We start from the raw sequence: 23,522 nt of genomic DNA on the forward strand, positions 1-23,522 counted from the left end.
AGAGTCGGGTTGGCCACAAAGTTTACAAACAGTGCGGACAGGCTCAGGGTTGCCAATGTACTCCCACAGGTACCTATACCCTAGGCGCAGTCTCATGTACACAATCTGTTGAGATCGAGTCAGGGATTGATACTCTATGTAGTAGCGGTTACAGCGTCATAGTGGCATAGTGTGACGCTACCCCGTTGTTTCAGGTGTGTCCAATTTTCGTCGAATGCCTCTCGTTGTGTGGTGTGTATGCGAGATTTGAGATGATTCAGGGAGAGGGCGAGAGTGGCTTCAATATATTCTTCTTGTGTAGCTTCTTTGGCAAGCTGATCAACAGTGTCACAGTTATTCCTATATGTGACGGGATCCAAATAAACTTGACACGGATGTCATCAGTTTGTTCTAGCCCGGCGACAGCGGCTAGGGTGTGTTGGGCGGCAGGGGAAGAGGGGGAGGATAATTTGAGCCTCGCTAGCGCAGAAGTGCTGTCACTGATTATAAGGAGGTTCCGGCGTTCAGTGCAAGCATAGGTCGCCCCCTCATGAATGCCCGCGAGGATGGCTATCCTTTCAGCATCAGTGGAGGAGGCCCAGTCGTGGACTGCAGGCTTGGCGCTCAGGAATCCACACAGCTGCCCCAGCGCTGCCCAGCGTGGTAACAGACCCATCACAGTAGACGAGGATAGGAGGGTGGGAGGTCTTAAGAGAGGAGGCGACATCATTAATCTGCTCAAGGCAGTTATGTTTGAGCATATAGCGCAGTTGGGTGGATTTACAACCAGGGAAGGTGTGGACGACAACATCAACACTCGGGGAAGTCCATGGCGGTAGAGGTGGATGAGTGTACTCGGGAGGGAGAGATGCCGAGGGGGTTTAGAGGTGATAACGCAGGATGTCAGCAGCAGTGTGGACAGGCCAGTGTTGAGAGGGGGAGGGAAAAGTAATGGGGACAGGCCAGTGCAGGAGGGTGTAAAGATGAGAGTTCAGTGAGCGCGACAGGGGAGTCGGTTGCTCACTGCTAAGAAGTTTAACACCAAGTATGGCATTGAGAGCAGTAATTCGATCGCAGACGGGAAGCAGGATCAGTTCACGCTGCAAGACTTCCATTTTGGTGGTCATAAGGCAGCCGAGGATGAGTCTCATCGCTCTGTTTTGGATTTTCTCTATGCTTTGTTTCTTGCGCTGGGAGGCAACTACAAGGACATCTCTGACGATGGCAATGTACATCAGACGTAGGACCCTGACAGAGGCTTCTTTGAGGCCGTGAGTGAGGGACTAGAGGGGCCTCGTTCGTTGGCGACACTGGGAGATGACGTGGGCGGCGACAGCGGAAGTGGTGGCACTGGTAGTGGTTCGCACAGGTAGACCAAGGTACCTGTACCTGCGTACTTGATCGATGTCTTGTCCTTGCAGAGTCAGCGGTGTCTAACGCCGGAAGCGTGAGATGAACTTGGTTTTAGTGTTTGAGATGACTAGCCCGAGTGTTTGACAGGTCCGGGAGAACGTGGAGAGTATAGGTTGTTCATGTTGCACTGTAGTAATTTGGAGATGTGACCGTCTAGGGCGCGCTCAGCAAAGATGTCGTTGAGGCGGCAAATGGAGTTTGTTACGAACCCCTCCACCAATTGTCATGATCTACCTACCCAGCACTACGAACCACGCCATCTATTGTCCTGATCTACCTACCCAGCACCACGAGCAACGCCAACTAGGGACGAGACACGAGTATGACTCGTCTTAGTTACCACTCCGGGGTTTCCCTTCTCCATATCCTGGTTGTTGCGTCACTTCCTCCAAGTCTTCTTTGTCAGCTCGAGTTCGAGGAGAGAGCACTTCACTCTGGGAAGTGACCACAGGATCACCTATCCTGGAAACCTACGGCACAGTGACTACCTACCGTCTTCTACAATACTCAGCCTTGCTCGTCAGCCATCTCAGCTCCTCACTTAAGTATTTGTAATCTTGTATTGCCTCCCCCACGTCCACTTGCTTCAAATTATTGTGTGCTGTATAAATGTGTATATACTGTTAATGTTTAGGTTAAGTATGGTTAAGGGTAAATTATAGAAAGCTGATTATTTTGTTAAGGAATTTATGGTACTTTATTATACACAACGAAAACTTGCATCCTTTGTCTACCCTTTTATAGTCCGATTGTCTTTGTTTTTTTTTGTTGTTGCCTGTTGGGATCTGGGTAGACTTTTAACTATATTCTAAATCCCCAACTCGTAACAGAGTTCATGAGAACATTAAAGAGTGAAGGGCTGAGTACACCTCCCTGAGGCGTGCCAAGATCAAGGTCCCTGATCGTAGAGTAGTGGCCCTGAAAACGGACACGGGCCTGTCGATGGAAGAGGTAGTCAGCAATCCACGTGAGGAGTTTGCCCTTCACATCCATGTGAGTGAGGCCCTCAAGGATCACTTCACTGTTGGCTTTATCAAAAGCACCCTTGAAGTCGACGAAGAGGGAGGTTTTGGCTGAGGTATTTGCCATGTAGTGAGCGATGCAGTGAGCGGAAACCATAGAGGTCAGGGTGCAGGTGGGCTTCAATTTTCCAGTGGAGGCAGTGGCGTATCATGCGCTCCAGTATCAAAAGAGAGGTTAAATTGACAGAGGAGGGGGTTACCAGGGGTGGCAATAAGGGCATTTAGCACATCATATGTGGCGCCATCATCGCCAGGGGCGGTTGACCGACCACGCTTAATAGCATTTAGTAGTTCACACTGTGTGAAAGGCACGTCAGTGTCTGCAGATAGGTCTTGGTACTCGGAGATGCGCTGTCGGCGTTGTGGTTGCAGTGCGAGGGTGAGGTCTCGTACAGCTAGCGCATCAATGGAGGCGGCCTCCTGCCACATCTGGGAGAGCGCCTCAGCTCGAGCAGCTGGACTGGGGTGGAGCGCGGGTCTAGCGTTGGTGCCCCGGGCACGTTTAATGGTGCGCCATATATCACCTATAGATGTAGACTGGTCAATAGAAGAAGCAAAATCAAACCACTGCTTCTCTCGTGCGAGAGTGATGGCAGATTGGAGCTCTTTATTTGTGCGCATTAGGAACCATAGAGAGTCATGGGAGCTGGGAGATTTCTTCCACTTCTCGACTGCTAGTCGGTGCCATACACGGATAGACTTAACATGAGGGTCACGGTTAACGTTCCACTGACTCCTGGGCTGGCGGTTAGGACGGCGGTGTTTTGGGACAGGGCGGAGGAGGTCAGTGCATTGTTTGGACAGATCAAGGTAGAGTTGGTCTGCGGTGGTGACAGTGTAACCCTGAAACCATTCAGAGTTGGTAGTGATGAAGGCGGGTATGTTGGCATGCGGTAGGCTGAGCCTAGGGCCCTTGGGTGGAGCGGGTATTCTCACGTACTGGAGGGTAGTGTGGATAGGGAAATGGTCACTGTGGGGGGAGTGGAGGATGCGGGTGGAGTGTGGGCGGTGAGGGTCAGAGTAGAGAGCGATGTAGTCAAGTTTCCCTCCCCGATGTGGGTGGGTGTTGGAGGGCAGAGAAGACGTACAGGGTCATCAGTGGTTTGTAGGTAGGAGAGCCAGGAGTTACCCCGGGAGTTTGAGTGGGGCCCATGGGAGCCGAGACTGGGGTGTCGGGCATTGAGGTCCCCCACAAGGAGGGTGGGGGTGGAGGTGATATGGTGTGGTAGGACAGGTACAGTAGGGGTGGAGGGGGGCACATATATATTGACAATATTGAGGGACATACCTTTTAGTGTGATTGAGATGGCGTGTGCGTCGGTGTCGTCATCAAGGGGGACGTCGAGAGGTTGGTAGGGGACATCCTTCTTGACGTAGATCCGCAGTCCACGTGCATGGCTTCGTGATAGTCCATCGATGCGGAGAACAGGGGTGGATGGGCTCTCAACACATGTGTAGCCACTGAGCACATAGGTACCAGCAGCACATCGCGTTTCTTGGAGGCACAGCACGTCGACGTCTTCAGTGTAGACCTAGGTTTTGAGGGCACCAAACTTGCTTTGCAAGCCGTTTATGTTCCAGGTGAGTACCTGCAGTCCTGTAGCGTTGCTATCCATTGTGGTGTATTAGACTGATTACCCCAGATGTGGACGGATGGGCTTTAGGTGCCGACATGTCGGTGGAGTATGGGTAGCCGGGGGTGGAGTCCTCAGGTCCAATAGGTAGCCCTGGTGGAGACAGCACAAAGACACAGGAGCGGGTGTGGCTTGCGGTGGGTAGACAGGTTGAAGCACCACGTGACGTGAAGATGAGGCAGGGGTTGGCTCGGGGGCAGTAGTACACACAATCTCTGAGCAGGGGGGGGCTCACAGGGGGACTACCAGCTTATGTCAAACCAAAAGAGGGGAGTGACTGGGTGGCAGCAAAGGGCAAGAGTTGGCGGTGTAGGTCGGAGATGGCTGTACAGAGTGTAACCAAGAGTTTCTCAACATGACTGGTAAATTCTTGGAAGAGGGACATGATCTGTGTCATGTCACTGGAGAGGGGTTGTGGGGGGGCACTGGTGGCGGCACAAGGCTTGACAGCGTCAGGGTAGAGACGGGGTTGTGGGGGGGGGCACTGGTGGCGGCACAAGGCTTGACAGCGTCAGGGTAGCGACGGGGTTGTGGGGAGGAACTGGTGGGAGCACGAGGCTTGATAGCGTCAGAGTAGAGACGGGGAGGAGGCTCTGTAGTGGTTGAGTTAGGGAATGGTTGGTGCTGTTGTGGTGCAGCCTGGTGAAGCCAGGCAGGGGCAGGTATCCCACTAGAGTGGGGGAGGCGTTGTGGTAGATGCAGGCCTTGGAGAGGCCGCTCCCCTAGGACAGAAGGGCGACTGGGGCACTGCCTTGAGTCAGCATTGTGCCAGCCGCCACAGTTATAGCACCTGGGCTCAACTACATAGCCCACACCACCCCTATTAAGGTGGTCTTTGATTTTCTGGACACAGGCGGCAGAGTTGTGGTTACATGAACAGAAGTGACCTCTGGGACGATCACGTCGGCAGCAGGCAGTGAAGGTGTGACCCCAATGAGAGCAGATAACACAAAATGCAGGCCCAGGATTATAGGGTTCTGCATAAAATGGTGGATGGATTGAATGGGCTTCCACAGTGGTTGGACATACCCTTCCCTTTCACTTGACAATAACAGCAGCTTGTGGAGTGTTTCCCCGGTAATGTTGACGGTAATGTTGACGTATACTAAGTACAAGTGATCGTGGGCACTTAGTGCCCGGTGGCGAATCCGATGGTACAGTTTACCGAGGTTGTTATAATCATGGTCGTGGTTGTTATAATCATGGTCCTGGTTGTTATAATCATGGTCGTGGTTATTATAATCATGGTCATGGGTTTTATAATCATGTTCGTGGTTGTTATAATCATGGTCGTGGTTGTTATAATCATGGTCGTGGTTGTTATAATCATGGTCGTGGTTGTTATAATCATAGTCGTGGTTGTCATAATCATGGTCGTGGTTGTTATAACCATGGTCGTGGTTGTTCTAATCAAGGTTGTGGTTGTTATAATCATTGTCGTGGTTGTTATAATCATGGTCGTGGTTGTTATAATCATGGTCCTGGTTGTTATAATCATGGTCGTGAATTGATGAGCATAGTCGTGGTTGTTATAAAAATGGTCGTGGTTGTTATAATCATGGTCGTGGTTGTTATAATCATAGTCGTGGTTGTTTTAATCATGGTCGTGGGTGATATAATCATAGTCGTGGTTGTTATAATCATGGTCGTGCTTGTTTTAATCATAGTCGTGGTTATTATAATCATGGTCGTGGTTGTTATAATCATATTCGTGGTTATGATCATATATAATCATAGTCGTGGTTCTTATAGTCATGGTCGTGAATGTTATAATCATGGTCGTAGTTGTTATAATCATATTCGTGGTTGTTATAATCATGGTCGTGGTTGTTATAATCATGGTCGTGGTTGTAATAATCATGGTCGTGGTTTATAATCATGGTCGTGGTTGTTATAATCATGGTCGTAGTTGTTATAATCATGGTCGTGGTTGTTATAATCATGGTAGTGGTTGTAATAATCATGGTAGTGGATGTTATAATCACGGTCGTGGTTGTTATAATCATGATTGTGGTTGTTATAATCATGGTCGTGGTTGTTATAATCATGGTCGTGGTTGTTATAATCATGCTCGTGGTTGTTATAATCATAGTCGTGGTTGTTGTAATCATGGTCGTGGTTGTTATAATCATGGTCGTGGTTGTCATAATCATATTCGTGGTTGTTATAATGATGGTCGTGGTTGTTATAATGATGGTCGTGGTTGTTATAACCATGGTTGTGGTTGTTATAATCATGGTCGGGGTTGTTATATTCGTGGTTGTTATAATCATGGTCCTCTTTGTTATAATCATGGTCGTGGGTATTAGGTACTGTAAGTATCTAGTATACTATAGGAAGGAATAGAATACAGGTTAGAATAATTCGTTAAAGAAATATTCGTTTTAAGGAGAAGTTAAAATCATAAAGCAAAAAAAAATATTATGAATCACCGAGTGATGATGATCACTCCGAAATAAATTATATTATGTAGAGAAGTGACCTTGATTCTGGTTAGATTAGTCACCATCTGCTTAAGTCATCACCTGTGTTAAGTCATCACAGTCATCATCTACGTTAGTCGGTTTTAGGCCCATCTCACATGACTGACCGACCATGGATGTTCTTTCTTTCCGCGCGAGGGTGTTGGGTCTTATTATTTACGCTGGTGGATGTAAGACCTCCTACCCTCACTGACGCAGCTCTGGGCAATTTGGTGTTATTCTTGTTTATAAATGCCTTCTAATCTGTCTCAAATCTATCCATCCTGTCTATTGCCATCCCAAGTGTCTGTTAGTCTGCGTGGTGTTTGAATGTAAGCCCGTCATTACTAATGTGAACCAGTCAGTCAGCTGTCTGTCTGTCATGTTAGTTGCCATATTGTCTATTTGTGCATGTATGAATCTGTCTATTTTTGTCAACCTCCTGTCTGTTTCACTGTCTATATTCACCCTGTGTCTATTGTAGTCATCTTCTCCATGCATTCCTGTTATCATCTTTTTTTCATGTACAGTCACCCACAGGAATAAGTATACACTGTAGCTGTAAGGTCGTCTGGTAATGTTGAAACTGCGCATCCAGACGCATGATGAAACTCATCTTTCCCCCCCCCACCTGTTATCTCTAACTATTTTCTGTTTCCCCTTCTTTATTTATTCTTCTTTTTACTCATCTTCCTTCCTTTACTAATCCAAACAACATTAAAAAAAAAGTAGGCTAAGAAAAAAAGTGGGGGTAGGAGGAGGGAGCCGTACGATAATTGCAATCGTGGGCTGGGTGCGCCAAGTCCGTAGCCTTGCATCGTTTTCCAGCGGAAATAATGGTTATGTAATGGCTTCCTAAGGAAACCGTCGATATAGGACCAGGTTTGTTCCACTGTACGAATTTTTTGCGAATTTTCCACCAACTTTGATGAAAAACGATTGTGCAGTTTCGGCTGCGCAGAGCACACACACACGCCTAGCGCTATAGTATATTAGATATTAGAATTAACGTCACGTGCATCTTCGATGTGAGCGTATAGGGGGAATCGTTTCACTAGGATGTGGCAACATTTATCAGTGTTTGCTGGAGGGGGGGGGGGGCACTAGGACAACCCCGTCAAAGTCAACAGTACTAAAGGTTTCATAGACTTCAGGAATCTGACACTTGATAAAGTTCCGGTTCTTACCTTGTCGGAATTGCATGTTGGGACCATGCTGTCTGCAGTACTTCATCATCCAATTAAACCGATCCTCGGCGGATTTTAATGAGTCCTTGGGAAAATGGAAATTCAGCTTACTTGTTTGTTTGGCAGAGGGCAGGGTGATAGGTTCCATGGCATTGCTGTTTCCACTGTGGCTAGTGTTTTCCATAGAAACATTACCGTCACTGTCATAATCACTGGGGTCTGACTCTTGAAGGGTGTTGGATTCAGTCAAGACCTGCTGTGTTTTATTCCCAGTTGAATTCTTTCTGCTTTCTTCTGTGTGTGTCGTCCTTTTCTTCCTATCATTCATGATCTCATCACTGTCACTTCCTTCACTTTTCTTCGCCGACTCTCGCCTCCTCTTCTTTTCTTTCTTACTATTCACCTCTTGAAAATTGTCTATCACTTCTATTGTTGTTTGCCGCGGATCGTCTGCTTCTGATTCGCTACTTGAAAGCCTCAGGTCGTCTTCTAAGTTGTTCAGTAGGGCAATCTTTTCTTCTTTAGCCAAAGCCTTCATAGGTTCCTGCCCACCACTCTCCCCATGCATTGTGCAATGCTTGTGTTCGGTCACAGGCGAGATGGAGAGGCAACGACGTCACTACACGTCATACGTCACGCTCTACGCACTACGCATGCGCAGATGCGAAAATAACCGACCAGAGGGTCCAGCCAGAAGGTCCAGATATTTTATCCAAAATATTGTCTAAGTCCAGTAACTATAAATTTCACAAGCGACACTGTGCTTACAACTGGGCTCCACTGTAGTTCTCTAAACAGACTGAGGGTAGTTGTCTCACTAAATTCATCAGAATTGGGAATTGTAGGGAGAGCTCACTCAGCCTTTGTTGACGTTTCACGGTGCGCATGTTGAATGGTACTTACCATTGTGATGCGCTAATGTGGGATTGTTTACTGTGGCTCTTGCCTCAAGTTGCTAAGATTCTATATAGTTTTCAATTTAAAGTCGTCATGAAACTGAGTGATCCTAAACTTAGTTTAAGTAGACAACAGGCGGAAGCAATTCAGTCGATTACCAACGTAATACGACATACAAACATTATGAACAGAACGCTGAAGGAGAAGAAGGCACTGCACCATGGTAATAAGTACGCCACAATAGTAGAAACAACTTCTGATGATAATTTGAACTTTTGATGAAAACTTTTTCGATCTGTATTCAAACATTATTTAAGTTTTTAATAGTATTGACAAGAGGCCATAGCAGTGATAGTAGCAGTAACCCGCTAATTTTTAAATCATAGATAGCTGTTGCGGTATTGCTGCTTCATTTTGGTCCGAGTAGCGGTAGTGATAGCACTACTATTACCAAGAGTACGTGAGTGAAAGTTCTCAAGTGCTTCGATGTCTCCTGCATATGATGTGTGCTATTATGCAGCAAGGTGAGGAGGACAATTGCTTGATAGTTGTGCAACTTTGTTGATAGTTTCAGCTCCTTACAGCTGAGGACTCGGGTATTCAGTCTCCCAAAAGCTTGAAATGCACATCTGATCCTATGTTGGATTTTTCATCGATGTCCGAGGTGGTGGACAGGTGGGAGGCAAATTACTGGAAATGGGTTATGATAGAGAGGGTGGTGCCAGCGTGGTTGAAATAGGGGCTAGCTGGAACATAATCTATTCATTGCATAACTTAATCTGAAGGCTGAAGTATGCATATCAGTCTGAGTGTACTGTATGTGCTCAGTACCTCCCGTAGGTCATGTTCAGTGTGAGCGGCGAGGGTGAGGTCGTGTGCAAATTGAAGTGCAGTAATGGAAACAGCCGTCACCCTTGTCTTTCCTTGGAGCCGTCTTATGCTAAAAATATCCCTTCATCCCAGTATTGGATGTCCACCTCGCCGACAAGAAAGGCACTGGAGCCGATGAAGAAGGCTTAAAGGAAATGGAAGAGATAGTTGGAACCAGTACATATCTTTTTTATCCTGTTTTGGATGGGGAAGATTTCCGACTGGGAGCCACTATCAATGGCACTGTAACTCATGCTATCGTGAAATTGTCTCGCAGTTACGATGAATTATTGTGGGCAAGTAAAATGACTTGAGGGTCCGCCAAGAGAGTTTCAAGTTCATTGTGTCAAAGGCCATGTACAGGTGAGACCGCTGTGTTCTTCACTTCTCTTGTATCTTGTGGAGAGTAAATAACATGTCTTTAGGTGGTATAAGGTCTAAGGCAGCATAGTGACTCTGGGGCGGACTTTTCCGACCTAGGAAGGAATCTGTTGAGGAGGATCCGGGTAAGAATCTTGCTACTTATGAATGACAACGAGATCCCATATAAGCCTCTCATGTTCCTAACCATAATTTTATGTTAATGATGGTGGTATCTTTGAGGTCTTGGGATTTCCTTCTGTTCCCATATACTTTCCAGGACAGAGTGTAAGCAGCTGGTCAATAGGGGCAGGGGCGAATCCAGGAATATCAACAGGGGGGTCCAAGAAGTTGTGGGTAGGAGAACATGGCGAGCAGAGCTAGCACACCCAGCTAGGGGGTTTGGAGGGGGCGCTGTAAGCTCACCCTAGAATTATTTTTCTTTAAATCTGTCCAATATCATGGGCATTTTGAGACCATATTGAAGTCATGTGCACTCGATATTAGGAGACATTCTGAGGTTAGTAGGAATTATTTTTTACTATACGAAAATGCTTGAGTACAATACACCAGTAGGGTGTGTCATAGGAGGGAAGATCAGCTAAAACTAATGGCCCATCACTTTTTTGGTAGATTTTAGTGTATATAAACAGAAAATAATTTCAGTTTCAATATTTTGCAACCTTTTGCTAGGTAAATTTTAGCGTGAAATTTATCGAAAATCTAACGTACAGCTGCATTAGTGCATTACAATTAAATAGTGAACATTGCTTTCTGACTTCATTCTTTAACAACCCAACTAACAATATTTTTTTCTGTTTCAGATTCTGATGCATTTATAAGTTGATAATATTTGCGATGGCTGCTTGTGTCAGGACGAGGAACCAAAAATCCAGCCATCTCAGTCACTATCTTGGGTCTGGGAGAGAGCTCCTGAAGTCGGAGTTGCCTACATTGAGAGATGCTTTGAGATACGGTGTTTTAATCAGGCAAATCAGTGAAAAGAACCAAAGAACTTACACAAACAGAGACATTGCCAGTGATATGACCAAAGCTGTCTTGGCACAGTACACTCTGGCTAACGCTCACTTCAAGCCTCCAGTCATAACAAGTCAGAAGAAGATTAGTGAGAGACTGCTAGCCAGTTGGGAAAAGGCAAGAGATATCTCTCTTGGGAGAGGAAAACTTGCAGTTAAGGACAGCTTTGCCAAGCAACTGGGCCAGTTATTTGACATAATTACTTGCAAGTGCCCAATTGTTCTCTGTCCTGAGTTTGGATGCGATCGTGACTGTAAATCCGAGGCCCACATCTCCTGTATTTGCAAGCGTGAACTGAAGATTCCTGTGATCGAACTGGCATTTGTCAAAGCACAGAGAGAGAAGACTGGCAGTATAGGGGCTCTCATGATTTCTAGCCAAGATATTCCGGAGTCCAAGAGACAGGCGGCTGCCACAGAGAGACAAAAGAGGAGAAGAGTTGCCGAGGAAAAGAGACTTGAGAAGGCCCAGGGTGAGGTAAAAAAGGCCGATGATTGGAGTCAAGCTGATTCCGAGTTTAATGACTTCCCCATGGCTGATCCGAGTGCTGACCAGGAGAATGGTGACTTTGTCCCTAACCCAGAAAATAATGATCCCAAACCTTCCAGGCATAAGATTCGAAATAGGAAAGATATCCCGAGCATAGCTCTGGCCAGCATGCGACACCACACTGGTCTCAGAGAAACTGCAGAGATAGCAACAGCTGCCTGGATTGACGGTGGTTTGATAACACCTGATGATGTTCACCTGGTGATAGATCATAACAAAGTAAGGAGAGCTCAGGAGAAACTTGTCAGTAACCTAGAAGAGGAGTTTGATAAGGGGATAAGAGAAAATGGAATCAATTGTTTGTTCTTTGATGGGAGAAGGGATGACACTAAAGTGTTCATGAAAGTTGGAGATTCTGACAAGTTGTTCCCTGCCATGGTGAAGGAGGAACACTACTCCTGCTGCAGTGAACCAGGAGGAAGTATTTGTGGCATTTCACTCCAGAGAAAGATGACATCAGGAAACCAGCTGAGATAGTGGCAGATAACATTGTGAACTGGCTCAGAGAGAGGAACGTAGACCAGACCCTGCAGGCCATTGGAGGGGACAGCACCAACACGAACACAGGGTGGCAAGGGGGGGTCATACAGTGGATAGAGCGGAAGATTGGGAGGAAGCTGGTCTGGATTGTTTGTGACCTCCACACCAACGAGTTGCCACTCAGACATCTGATCCAGGAGCTGGATGGCAAGACTCTTTCAAACAACAGATGGTCTGGTCCTCTTGGCAAGATGCTGGACTCTGCCACTGAGTTAGAAATAAATCCGAGCTTTGAAAAAATCACAGTTGGCCCTCCACTCGTTGAGCTTGCACATACTGTCATTGACGACCTGAGTACTGACCAGTACTATGGTTACATGATTTGCAGTGCCATCAAAACTGGGGTCATGCCTGATAGACTTGCTTACCTGCAGATAGGTCCAGTCTCACATTCTAGGTGGCTCACAACGGCTCTCAGGTTCTGCAGAATTTGGGTCGCTCATCATAAACTGAAAGGGAACCAGCTTCACAACCTGAGACTTATTGTCCAATTCATCGTGAGTGTCTACTTGCCAAATTGGTTCAACACCAAGGTCAAGTCATCGTTCTCCGAAGGTCCGAGGCATGTTCTCTTCCAGCTTGAGCTCCTGAGGAGTCAGCCAAGGAAGGTTGTTCAGATTGTGGAGCAGACTGTGAGGAGATCTTCCTGGTATGCTCATCCCGAGGCAGTTCTGCAGACAATGCTCTGCAGTAAGGATGAGGAGGAGAGAAGAGTGGCAGTCAAAAAGATCTTGGATATGAGACTTATGAGAGGATCTGGGCATGACGAATCAGTTGGTGACGATTCCTTCAGGGTCAGGAAGACTCCTGAAGTCAATCTAGGTGCCAAGACCCTCACTGATCTCATAGATCTGGATAACATCCAGGCTGGCAGTGAGCCCCCTCTTACCTGCAGCCTCACCAATGTTCAAGTCAGAGCTTTCCTGGACAACCCCATGCATGTCCCTGCCTGGCCCTCGCACACCCAGAGTATAGAGCGTTGTGTACAGCAAGTGAGCGAGGCCAGCAGTCACGTGTACAGCAAGGAGAGGAGGGAAGGCTACATCCGAGCTCAGGTGGTCAGCAGGGAGGTGATGAGTAGAAACAGAAGCAAGAAAGACATGTTCTCTATGGTGTGCAGCAACACCGGGTCGTAGTAGTAAAACCGGTTTTTGTATTTGATGATTTTGTTTTCTAAAGGAATATTAAATTAAATAAATGTGTCAAGATCATTCGTTTCACTATTCTGGATCATTTTCATCCTAATAAATTAACCTGATACATTTACTTTACTTTAAATAAGCTATTTAGTGGTGTTGGTAAAAGGGTGGGAATACTGAATTTTCATAAGATTTCAAGTTAAAATTTACCTCGCAAAAAATGAAAACTTTTCAAATCTGAAGATATCACATGATTCTGCACATAGAACTACATCATTAATACCATGGGCCGATTTTTCAAACTCAAAAAAAAAAAAATTCGCCTCCGTATGACACACCCTAATACACCAGCAAAGAATAAGTATTGTAATTTTCTGATGAATACGGCGGTCCGGACCCCAAGTACCCACCTGGATTTGCCCCTGGGGGGGTCCCTCTGCTTCATGTACTTTCACGGACAAAAATTGGCAGACTCCGACCTGGCGGTATACGGACATTTAATCTCAAAGCTATTCAGAAACAAGTGGGTCTGTTTACCAACAGATGGCGTGCTTCTATGAGTAGTTTTTGGTGTATATGTGCGTGTGTGCGTGCACGTAGGTGTAAGTGTGCCCAGATATACAACAGAGTTGATCATATCGGATATAATTACTCATGTGAATTTTATTGTCTCAGCATATGTGACAAAATACATTTATATAATATGTTTCTGAATATAATTTTAACCAACCGTAAATAACAATGAGGAACTAAAGTCCAACAGCTGAAGTGATAGTTGAGACGAAATGTGTGTGTGTGTGTGTGTGTGTGTGTGTGTTAGGGGAGGAGGCCTGGAAACGACCACGCCCGGAAGAGAAGGGTTTGCTGTGTACGAAAATGGGTGATTATTTAACCTGCTTATTTTCAATTATTTCAGTGTCCCCCCTTAAGGGATTCCCTTTTTTCCACCATAATGTTTATTAATATTTTGAATCATTTGCGTATTTAAGCAGTCATTTGGTAAATATATAATATAAAATGTATAATTATGCGTAGCATTACAGTGTTAATGAATTAGTATGATGTCCAGCCTCCGTGTACATCAACAGCTTCAGGAATGCGTGTTGGCATAGAATCGCTCAGAAACTGTTGTGCCTTGTTCTCTGTAGTTTGAGTGTTGTTGGTCTCTTCCACGTTCTACTCCCGACACATGTTAGCCCACAGATTCTTGGTGGGGTTTAAATCACACTCTGTACTTGGTCAAACAATCAATTCTATTTAAGGGTGACGAAAGAGCCAGCCCGTAACATTTTTTCCTCATATAAACAGAACTCCTGCCATGCACCAATCAAATTAAATTTCGCTGTGGAATTGCTATAGGTCGCACTGTTGACAGTAGCACATCTTCAAATATTTCCACATATTTTGTTGCTGTAAATCTTCCGTCCAATTGCACGATCTTCTCTGGCCGATACACTGACTCTACCGCTGGTGGCTCTTTTTTTAATGTGATCCTCCCTAAGTCGTGTATTCCATACTCTCCCGCATTGTCCTGCTGCAGCCTTCACAGATGTAAAACAGTTCTCATCATGGAATATCACAGTTCTCCAATAGTTGACTTTCAAGAAGAGATGTGAGAGAACAAACCTCAGTCAAGTTTCCTTATGTACCTGTGTGAGTCGAACTTTTATTGCCGGGACGTAGAAGTGTGTGTTGTTTTGGTCTCGTGTCACCTGTACAGCAGACGTCAGTGGCCGTTGTTTTGCCTCCCAAATCCCGTAATCGTCCTCAGGCATTGCTGCACATGGTCTGCCGCTGCGTGGCTTCCGTAGTCTCCCCCAACACACACACACACACACATATTTTGTCTCAAATATCGCTTCAGTTGTTGGACTTAAGTCATACAGTAGACGTCTCTAAAAATAATAGGACTGGCATCGGCCGTACTCGGGTAAAAGAACTTGGGTCTCTGACGGGTCCACAGATATGTCTTCATTCAGTTGTACTCGATACGATTTCGTTTTTTTGGGGGGGTTTGTAATCTCTTATTATGTTTTTACAAACCAAATAAAGGAAACTAAACTTTTTTGTGTACTGACCCTTATGAGTCAATTAATGAATGTAAACAGTTATAATATATGTCATTATAATAAAACATATTTTATAAAATAATGTTACACAAAAAGAGAACATCCTAATATGGTTGACACTAGCTAAGTATAAGGCAATAGTATAAGGAAACGTCCTTTACAAATGAACTTCTATATATATTCACTTGACACAATTAACAACTCAAAGAACAGAGTTTCCCTTGCCGCCTTAAGCATCCTAGTGTTTTGAATAACACACTACAGTGCTACACAATGTTTTGCACGCTCCTAAAAGGTGTGCCATAAAAGTATCTACATATGACAAACATGTTTTCAAATAATTGAAATAATATTTGTTCTCATCCTGAAGAGACATATGAAGGGCGACAGCACTATGTACAAAAAAGTCAGTAACCACTGTTGGCATACTCAGACCACGTTGATCAAGCTCAGCCACAAACTCTGGTGACAAACATTCCCCAGAATCTATTTCTGGCTGTCCATGCTTATGAACTTTAAATCCTGCAATGTTGACATTTTTATATTTTAAGGTACAATCCGAATCTAGAAGGAGCTGAGTGTCGTGTAATGTTAGCTTTCCAAGAGTTGAAAATTACTATCATCTATTGCTGCTGCACAAAATTCGCAGTTTACGTCAAATGTACTCTTAGGACCACGATACATCATACGAATCCATCCTGTATCGGGATTGAAAGCTATTCAGCTGAAGGAAATGTTACATGAAGCAAGTTATATGTAATTACCTAACCTAACCTAACCTAACCTAACCTAACCTAACCTAACCTAATCTAACAGTAATCACATATTACTTAGAAAAAGTTTTAGGGATTTCAGGAAATCACTGGTTACACAAATTCTCTGTAACATATATACGGCTTGACTCATTGGACAGTTGTCACAGACAAACGATACGGGATGACCACCACTACATTTAACAACATAAATACAGGGTGTCCATAAATGAATACCCTAAAAACAGTATGTTTTCTTGTTTTAATGACGAATCTTACATCCGTTTTCTTTATACAGGTGATCTCGTACACGCACTTGGGGTGCACATGTGATGGTTTATTAAGTTCATTAACCATGTATCAAAACTTTGTATTTTTATCTACTTATGATGAAAACTGTTTTTGATTACGAGTGTTTATTTAAAAGTCATAGCATGCTTTAATCAGGGTATTCATATATGGACACCCTGTAGCTTCATGTAACATTTCCTTCAGCTGCATAGCTTTCAATCCCGATACAGGATGGATTCGTATGAAGTATCGTGGTTCTCTATAATGACAAAATTTCAATAACAAGAGCTCATGTGGGTCAACTATATACTACCCTGTAAATTTAAGCTTAACTTTAACATGAATTATTAACTAGCCGCTGTTGTTTTTTAAACTGTTGAAAAAGGATTGGGAGACAAATGTCAACATAACTGCGAGACATCACTTGTCGAATCAATTTCTCACAAGGAAGACTAATTGCTCTCGAGTTTCTTAACATTCGGTATGTTGCAGGTGAAATACAAAAAAAGTTCTACTGCAAGAATAAGTATATGCGTTGTATATCGACGATTTTTTGGATGAATCAAAAGCCAAAAGAAGTTGCAGCTATGTTTGAATGAACTGAAAACTGTCAGTTTCATGAAAATCTTTGATAGAATCAAGTTCTGAGATTATTTTGCTTAAATATTCATTATTTGTTGTAACATGAGTGTTCAAAGTTTTCATGATTTCTTCAATTTGAAACCATTTGCGTGACAAACTTTTTTTTAAGGTTCAGTTTATTTTTTGGTACCTCCAGACTATCTTTCTCTGCTACTCCTAACTGCAAAAATCCAAAAGGAGACTGTATCACTCTAAAATGAAGAAACTTATGAACTGCTCTCCGGTTGTTGTCTGTCATAGCCAGTTCTCTACTATTTTGCTTGACATAGAAATCCGGGAAACGTTTTCCAATCTCTTCTGAAAAAAATTAAAAAAATTAGATTTTGTCCCGATCATTTTAAAATTCACTTTTTTGTAAGTATTCCTTCACTTGTAACTGTTTTAGTTAACCTAGGAGTTGGCAATTGTTGTTTCTGACAAATCTTGGGCACCTTTAAAAAGTGTAAGAGGCCCAACTGGCTGTTTGCCTCCCCGAACTGTGATCCAGTCTCAAAGTGTGATGCACAAATTCATATTTCTGACCCATCTCAAAACCTTCTGGGCTATTCGGCATTGCTCTAATCTATGCTTGACGCTCTTGTTCGTCGGTAGGAAAGCGCACTACAGGACTGTATGGTTCTCCTTTATAGCTCCTACGACAATTGAATGTAGCACACCATTTTGGCATTATTCCTGAGAATGCAAAGAAATATTAGTCACTAAAACATGAAACTGTGTGTGTGTGATTAACATCATTTTTTTCCTCAGAATATCGTAAAAAAACCCATTAAATATCAAGGAAACTACTGACATTTATTATTTTTTATGCTTTGTCATCCAAGTTTGCTGGCTAACATTCATTAGTAATTAACTTACCATAAAATTAGGGATAAAGAACAGCAGAAAAGAGCATCGCTTGCCAGTACCACTTCTCCTGACTGAATGTTGCACGATCAACTCGTACTTTGATGTTCTTCGAGTGGGCGGGAGATGTCGTTTAATTAAGGCGTCATTAGGGTGGGATTATGGGTGATTGTGTGGAAAAGTAGGTATGTTTGTATGTGAATCTATATGTGGGTGTGGGTTTTTGTGTGTAAGTGTGTATAAGAGACAACTGCTTTTCTGATGATGCATTTAAACAATGGACCCAAGTTTAAAACCCTGAGATCGCTCATTTCCACTCCTTATTTAAAGGTGAAAATGACTTTAGTTCCTCATTGTTATTTACGGTTGGTTAAACGTAGACTTAGTAACATACTAATGTATTTTGTCACATATGCTGAGACAATAAAATTCACATGAGTAATTATAACCGATATGATCTACTCTGTTGTATATCAGTGCACACTTACACCTACATGCACGCACCCAACAACGTCGGCTAGAGAAGGTACAGAAAAGGGCCTGCAGAATCATGCTCGGCGCAGACTACTCCGGCTACAACAACGCTCTCTCCACCCTGGAAATGCCACCCCTCAGTGACCTCCACCACCAAGCACTAGCAAGGTTTGGCAGTGAACTACTGCACCACCCTCGTCATCGCCACCTCCTGCCACCGGCAGTCTCCCACCCACCTCGCACAGTCCACCACTACAACAAAATTCAGCCCATAAGAGCCTGCACCGATAGATATAAGAATAGCACCATCCCATCTATTGTCAAAATAATAAACAACTCCTGATTTATGTATTGTAAGTTTGTATATTTTCAGCCACCGGCTGCACCTCCATTAATAAACCGTTTATTATTATTATTATTATTATTATTATTATTATTATTATTATTATTATTATTATTATTATTATTATTATTATTATTATTATTATTATTATTATTATTATTATTGTTGTTGTTGTTGTTGTTGTTGTTGTTGTTGTTGTCGTCGTCGTCGTCGTCGTCGTCGTCGTCGTCATCATCATCATCATCATCATCATCATCTACTCATAGAAGCACGCCATCTGTTGGTAAACAGACCAACTTGTTTCTGAACAGCTAAGAGATTAAATGTCGTATACCTCCAGGTCAGTGTCTGCTAACTTTTGTCTGTGACAGTACAGAAAGCAGAGGGACCTCTTTCTCCATGGTAAATCATGTAGGGTGGAGAAGGGGAATGGTCGACTTAGGGAAGGTCCGTTTGTTGGGGGTAGGAGGGTGATATGCGACGTAAGTTGTTCATCAGAGAATGAGGGGACTGAAGAAGGCAGGGAAATCATGAAAGAAAGAAAGGGAGGAGGGGTGTAATTTTCTTCTCTATATTACATCTTAGGTTTTCTTGATTGAAAGAGTATTAGATGATGACCCTTATTTTATGATTATAATAATGTGTCACCCATTTCGTTATTAATCACTTTTTCACGTTGTTGTTCTGGTTTTAAATAACGGTAACTAGATATTTATAATAAGTTATTGATATGAGGAGAAATATTGAATTAGAAGATGGAAATTACATTTTTAATATTTACCAACACAGCCACGTTCAATGACCTTCTCGCCTGTCAGTCGTGCTCTTCCCGGCCTAAAGTCATACCATTTATATGAATTAAGAATTCCAATATGTTTCATTTACATTACACACCTGAAATTAGTCATTTCAATATTTCAAATGTCAGCAAACCAATAAAAAAAATTCATGAAGGCCGGTTTCTCAAGTTCTCAGAATCCTTCCAGTTTGTTAACCAATGTCTCATAGTGACCCCAACAAACGTCAATAGACCTTGACCCCAATCACCTTTGTAATTTCTGACATATTGTAGCCAGCCGATAATTAGCTCGCAATTCGCCAATCGATGCTCTTTATCGTCCATCCTTGGCTGGGTGTAGAGAAGTGGCCAAAGTCCATTACCACTACCACCTGTCCACCTCATCACCTTGCAATGATTTTCACATCTCGAATAAACATATTACAGGGTGGACAATAATCCATTCACTCACATTCCTACCCAGAAACTCAAGTAAAGGAATAGATAACTAAGGGATTGTTAAGTCTATATGACACCTCCCCGGTCATTGGCCCATCAACTGCCAGGGTCATTTAAGGTCGTCAAAGACAAGCTACATCCACCACTCTTAACACCTTTTTCAAGCGTTCAGGATAATTCTTAGACCACTTACACTCTCACTACATATGTGGCCCTTTACTTGCGCCCTCCTACCTTACCCGGCTTTGCCACCCCTAGCTCTCCCGCACATCAATACCCTTTTTTCCCTTGTGACCCGTCGTGTAGAAACGCCTTGAGCTAGCATTATGGCAGAAGGAGGGGTGGATGCTTACCTTTGTCCGCGACTGTACCTCAACTGGAATTCCACCAGGACCGGTGGCCCAGATATATTTTATGTAACTGATCACAGTGGCTACCTTATTATGGGATGGAGTGTTGTCGAGGTGAAACAGCTCAGGGCGCCAAGGATCTTCTGATTAAGCTTATTCGAATGTGGTGATCTACAAAACATGATTGGACAAGTAATGGGCAAGTCAAGATCTCTTGTTCTAGAGCCACCAATACTGCGAGAGTCACTTAATCAAAGAAAGGCATATAAAGAGCTGGATATATAGATTTAAATCCGATCTCCAGAATAAAAATAAGTAAACAAAGTGTTATCAATATTATTTACATAAATAAAGAGTTCAATGGTGACGATAAATGTAAAACAAAATGATGGGAAAGTTCAACTTTTCATGAAGCTACATGAAAAATAAGTTATAAATAATGGAGTAATATTTGTTTTATACTATATGTCTAGACTTTGATTTCACCTGTAATTAGTGATTAATGAAATTCAGATCTTTTAGTTATCATATGCATCTTCACTTTAATATGATTTGCAATATTCAAGACACAATTGAAGTTAATATAATGTAATATGGACACCACTTGAGCTATTATAATACAAAGTTAGAAGAGCTGTTATGCACAGAATTTGAAGCGTTTGCGTCTATGTAATCCTGAGGGTGCTAATAATATCCCCACTTTTATGACATCAGTCGTCACGTACTCGTGGTCACAATAAGTAATAAAATACCTTGAAGAGATATGATTAGTCATCACGAGCCAGGAAAGGCATCATCCAGGACATTAGATGAAAGGATAAGTGTAGTATTGGATAGATCACGTATCAGTAGGTTACTGTGGTTAAGATTCTTAATCCTTTGTGTGTCTGCTTTGGTAAATATGTTTTTGTGGCTTCTTGTGTAACTGTATGTGCATCCATCACCATATTGGTACTTACATGAAAATTGGGTGTTTACACAAGTTCATTCACTCTCAGCCACCATATATTTTGGTACATTTTTTACATGATAAATCAAAGTAGGGTCCAGCATTTATCAGTAAGTCTCCAACAGCTTAGAAGTTATGTGACACACAACTTCTATTGGTACCCTCAATAAAACCTCATGACTTGCTGATGTGAACAGGGAATTAGCATTGTTTTACTAAAGTTGTAGGAGTACAATATTATGATGAGATTTTTAAGTCTGTTCATCATTAGAAATATATAATTCTTGTAACAAACGAAGTAGTGTCATTGTCTGAACCCTTTATTATTTATGTTTGAAATAAAACATAACTTGCGTGTAATCAGGTAACTTACCCGGTACTTATTATGATGCTGGCAAGGAAGGTCGCTATTTAATAAATCACATATCCAATGCTGAACTTGTACTCCTAGTGAGCTAAATTTCTTCCTTGGTTCCAGGGTTGATGGGCATCCTGCTAACATGGATCACGCCCCTAGCCATCGCTCCTGCAGTGACACTAGTAGGACTCTCACTGATTAGCGTGGCGACAGAAAAGGCAGCACACCACTGGGGCATCTCCTTCATGTAGGTCCTTATTGGACTCCCGATGGGGTGTCCTACTCAGAAGTATGACCTACCTCTGAGGTCGAGGTTTGGGGAATATTTGACCTTTAATGAATATTCTGAAAATAACAATTGTTAATTATTATAATGCTATTTTTTTTATTTTCTTAATAGAATGAACTTTTATCTTGTATTTTTCTCTCTCCCTTCTTTCCCTCCTTTTTTCTCTCTCTTTCCTTCGTCCTCCTCCTTTTGTCTTCTCAACCCCCTCCAGGACGATGGTGCTGATGATCGTATTGTCTCAGCACATGAGGAATGTGGCTGTGCCTTTCCCCACCTACAACACAAGCTCTGGCTGTGGCGTCTCCTACGTCTATATCTTCAAAATCTTTCCGGTATGGACAAATTATTTCTCACAGACGTGTAAGAAATAAATCAGCTACTTATAAATAGTTAATCTAAAGTTCCTCAATCGTTTCACATATTCTGTATCGCGATATATCTTGTACAGATTACTGATCAGGGCAGTTTACTTACGTTATCACTCTTCCTTTCCTAAAGGGTTATTATTATTATTTTTTTTTTTAACGGGGAATAGCCCACCCGGGTACAGGTTATCGACCCAAAACGGGGCCTGGGGAGGGGATAAATAAGAGTAAAATAAATTAAAAATAAAAGAGAAAAAAGGCTATATTAATCTTATTCACGAAGATGCAGGAGAACCAGCTATCTGAAGTGTGACAAATTGTAAGGGTATGGAAACACAGAAGAAGGCAGAGCATTACACAGTTTGGCTGTGTCAGGAAAGAAGGATGTACTATAACGGGTTATTCTAGTGTGACCGACATCCACACAGTAACGGTGGGCACCGCGGGCAAGACGAGTGTTACGAGCCCACGACCTTGCCGGCTGTACACAGGTGGCCAAATCCACCGAACATTGCCCGTTAAAGTACCTGTAGTACTCCAAGTTCGGACGAACGAATCCTTTATAAACGTGTAGCAACTGCTGAGGAGTGAAGTAGCTACGGCATCCGTACAACATTGTCAGCTTTCTGGAGGCAGCTTTAACAACGTTGCAGATGTGTGGCTTCCATGACAAAATAGAGGAAATGGTAAGGTCTAGAATATCTATTTTAAAATTTGGCAGAATGATTGATTCCTGAAATGTGAGTAGTGGGAGATCTTCTATTTTGTAAATTATAATTGATAAATACTGTGTTTTGTTACTATTGAATTTAACCAAATTTCTACTTTCCCATTCGGAGATGCTGCACACATCCGCATTAATAGATGAGACGATATCATCTCTAGAAACAAATCTAGTTTGAGAATTAGGGGAAGGGAAAAATGAGAAGGGTGAAGAGTAGAATCATCAGCGTAAGAATGGATAAAATTAGTTTGAAGTTAATCACGGATAAAAAGAAGGAAAAGAGTGGAACACCAATATTGGTAGATAAAGATCGATCCCTCGACAACACCTGCCATGGATCGGTTCTCGAGGAAGCTAGAAATTAGTGAACAAGGTGAGGAGCGAAACCATAAGATGGAAGTTTAGAAAGCAAACACTTGTGCCATACCCTGTCAAATGCTTTGGAGTTGTCGAGGGCCACGACGAAAGTTTCCCCATAATCCCTAAGAGAGGATGACCAAAGATGGGTGCAGTAGGAGAGCAGATCACCAGTAGATCTCGCCTGGCGGAAACCATATTGGTGATCCGACAAAAGAGAAAGGCGTTCAAGGTCATGGAGAAAATTAGAGTTTAAGATAGTTTCGAAACTCTTAGAAAGGGATGAAGTTAGGGCAATGCGGGTGATAGTTAGAGGGATTAGAAGGATCACCCTTTTTCGGGATGGGCTGAACCGAAACATGCTTCCAAGAAGAAAAGTTTGGGTTTTG

General features: G+C 43.1%; 1 protein-coding gene across 1 annotated transcript in view; it reads left to right on the plus strand.

Moving 5' to 3' along the window:
* LOC121853624 (solute carrier family 23 member 2-like) overlaps nt 1-23,522 on the plus strand; it is a 161,476-nt gene that overhangs the window by 25,587 nt on the left and 112,367 nt on the right. The window contains exons 3-4 of the mRNA XM_042347882.1: nt 21,519-21,645; nt 21,899-22,019. Of these exons, the coding sequence (XP_042203816.1) occupies nt 21,519-21,645; nt 21,899-22,019 (248 nt within the window). The remainder of the gene's footprint in view (nt 1-21,518; nt 21,646-21,898; nt 22,020-23,522) is intronic.

This window comes from Homarus americanus, unplaced genomic scaffold, assembly GCF_018991925.1.
Source record: "Homarus americanus isolate GMGI-L3 unplaced genomic scaffold, GMGI_Hamer_2.0 scaffold4896, whole genome shotgun sequence".
Lineage (NCBI taxonomy): Eukaryota > Metazoa > Arthropoda > Malacostraca > Decapoda > Nephropidae > Homarus > Homarus americanus.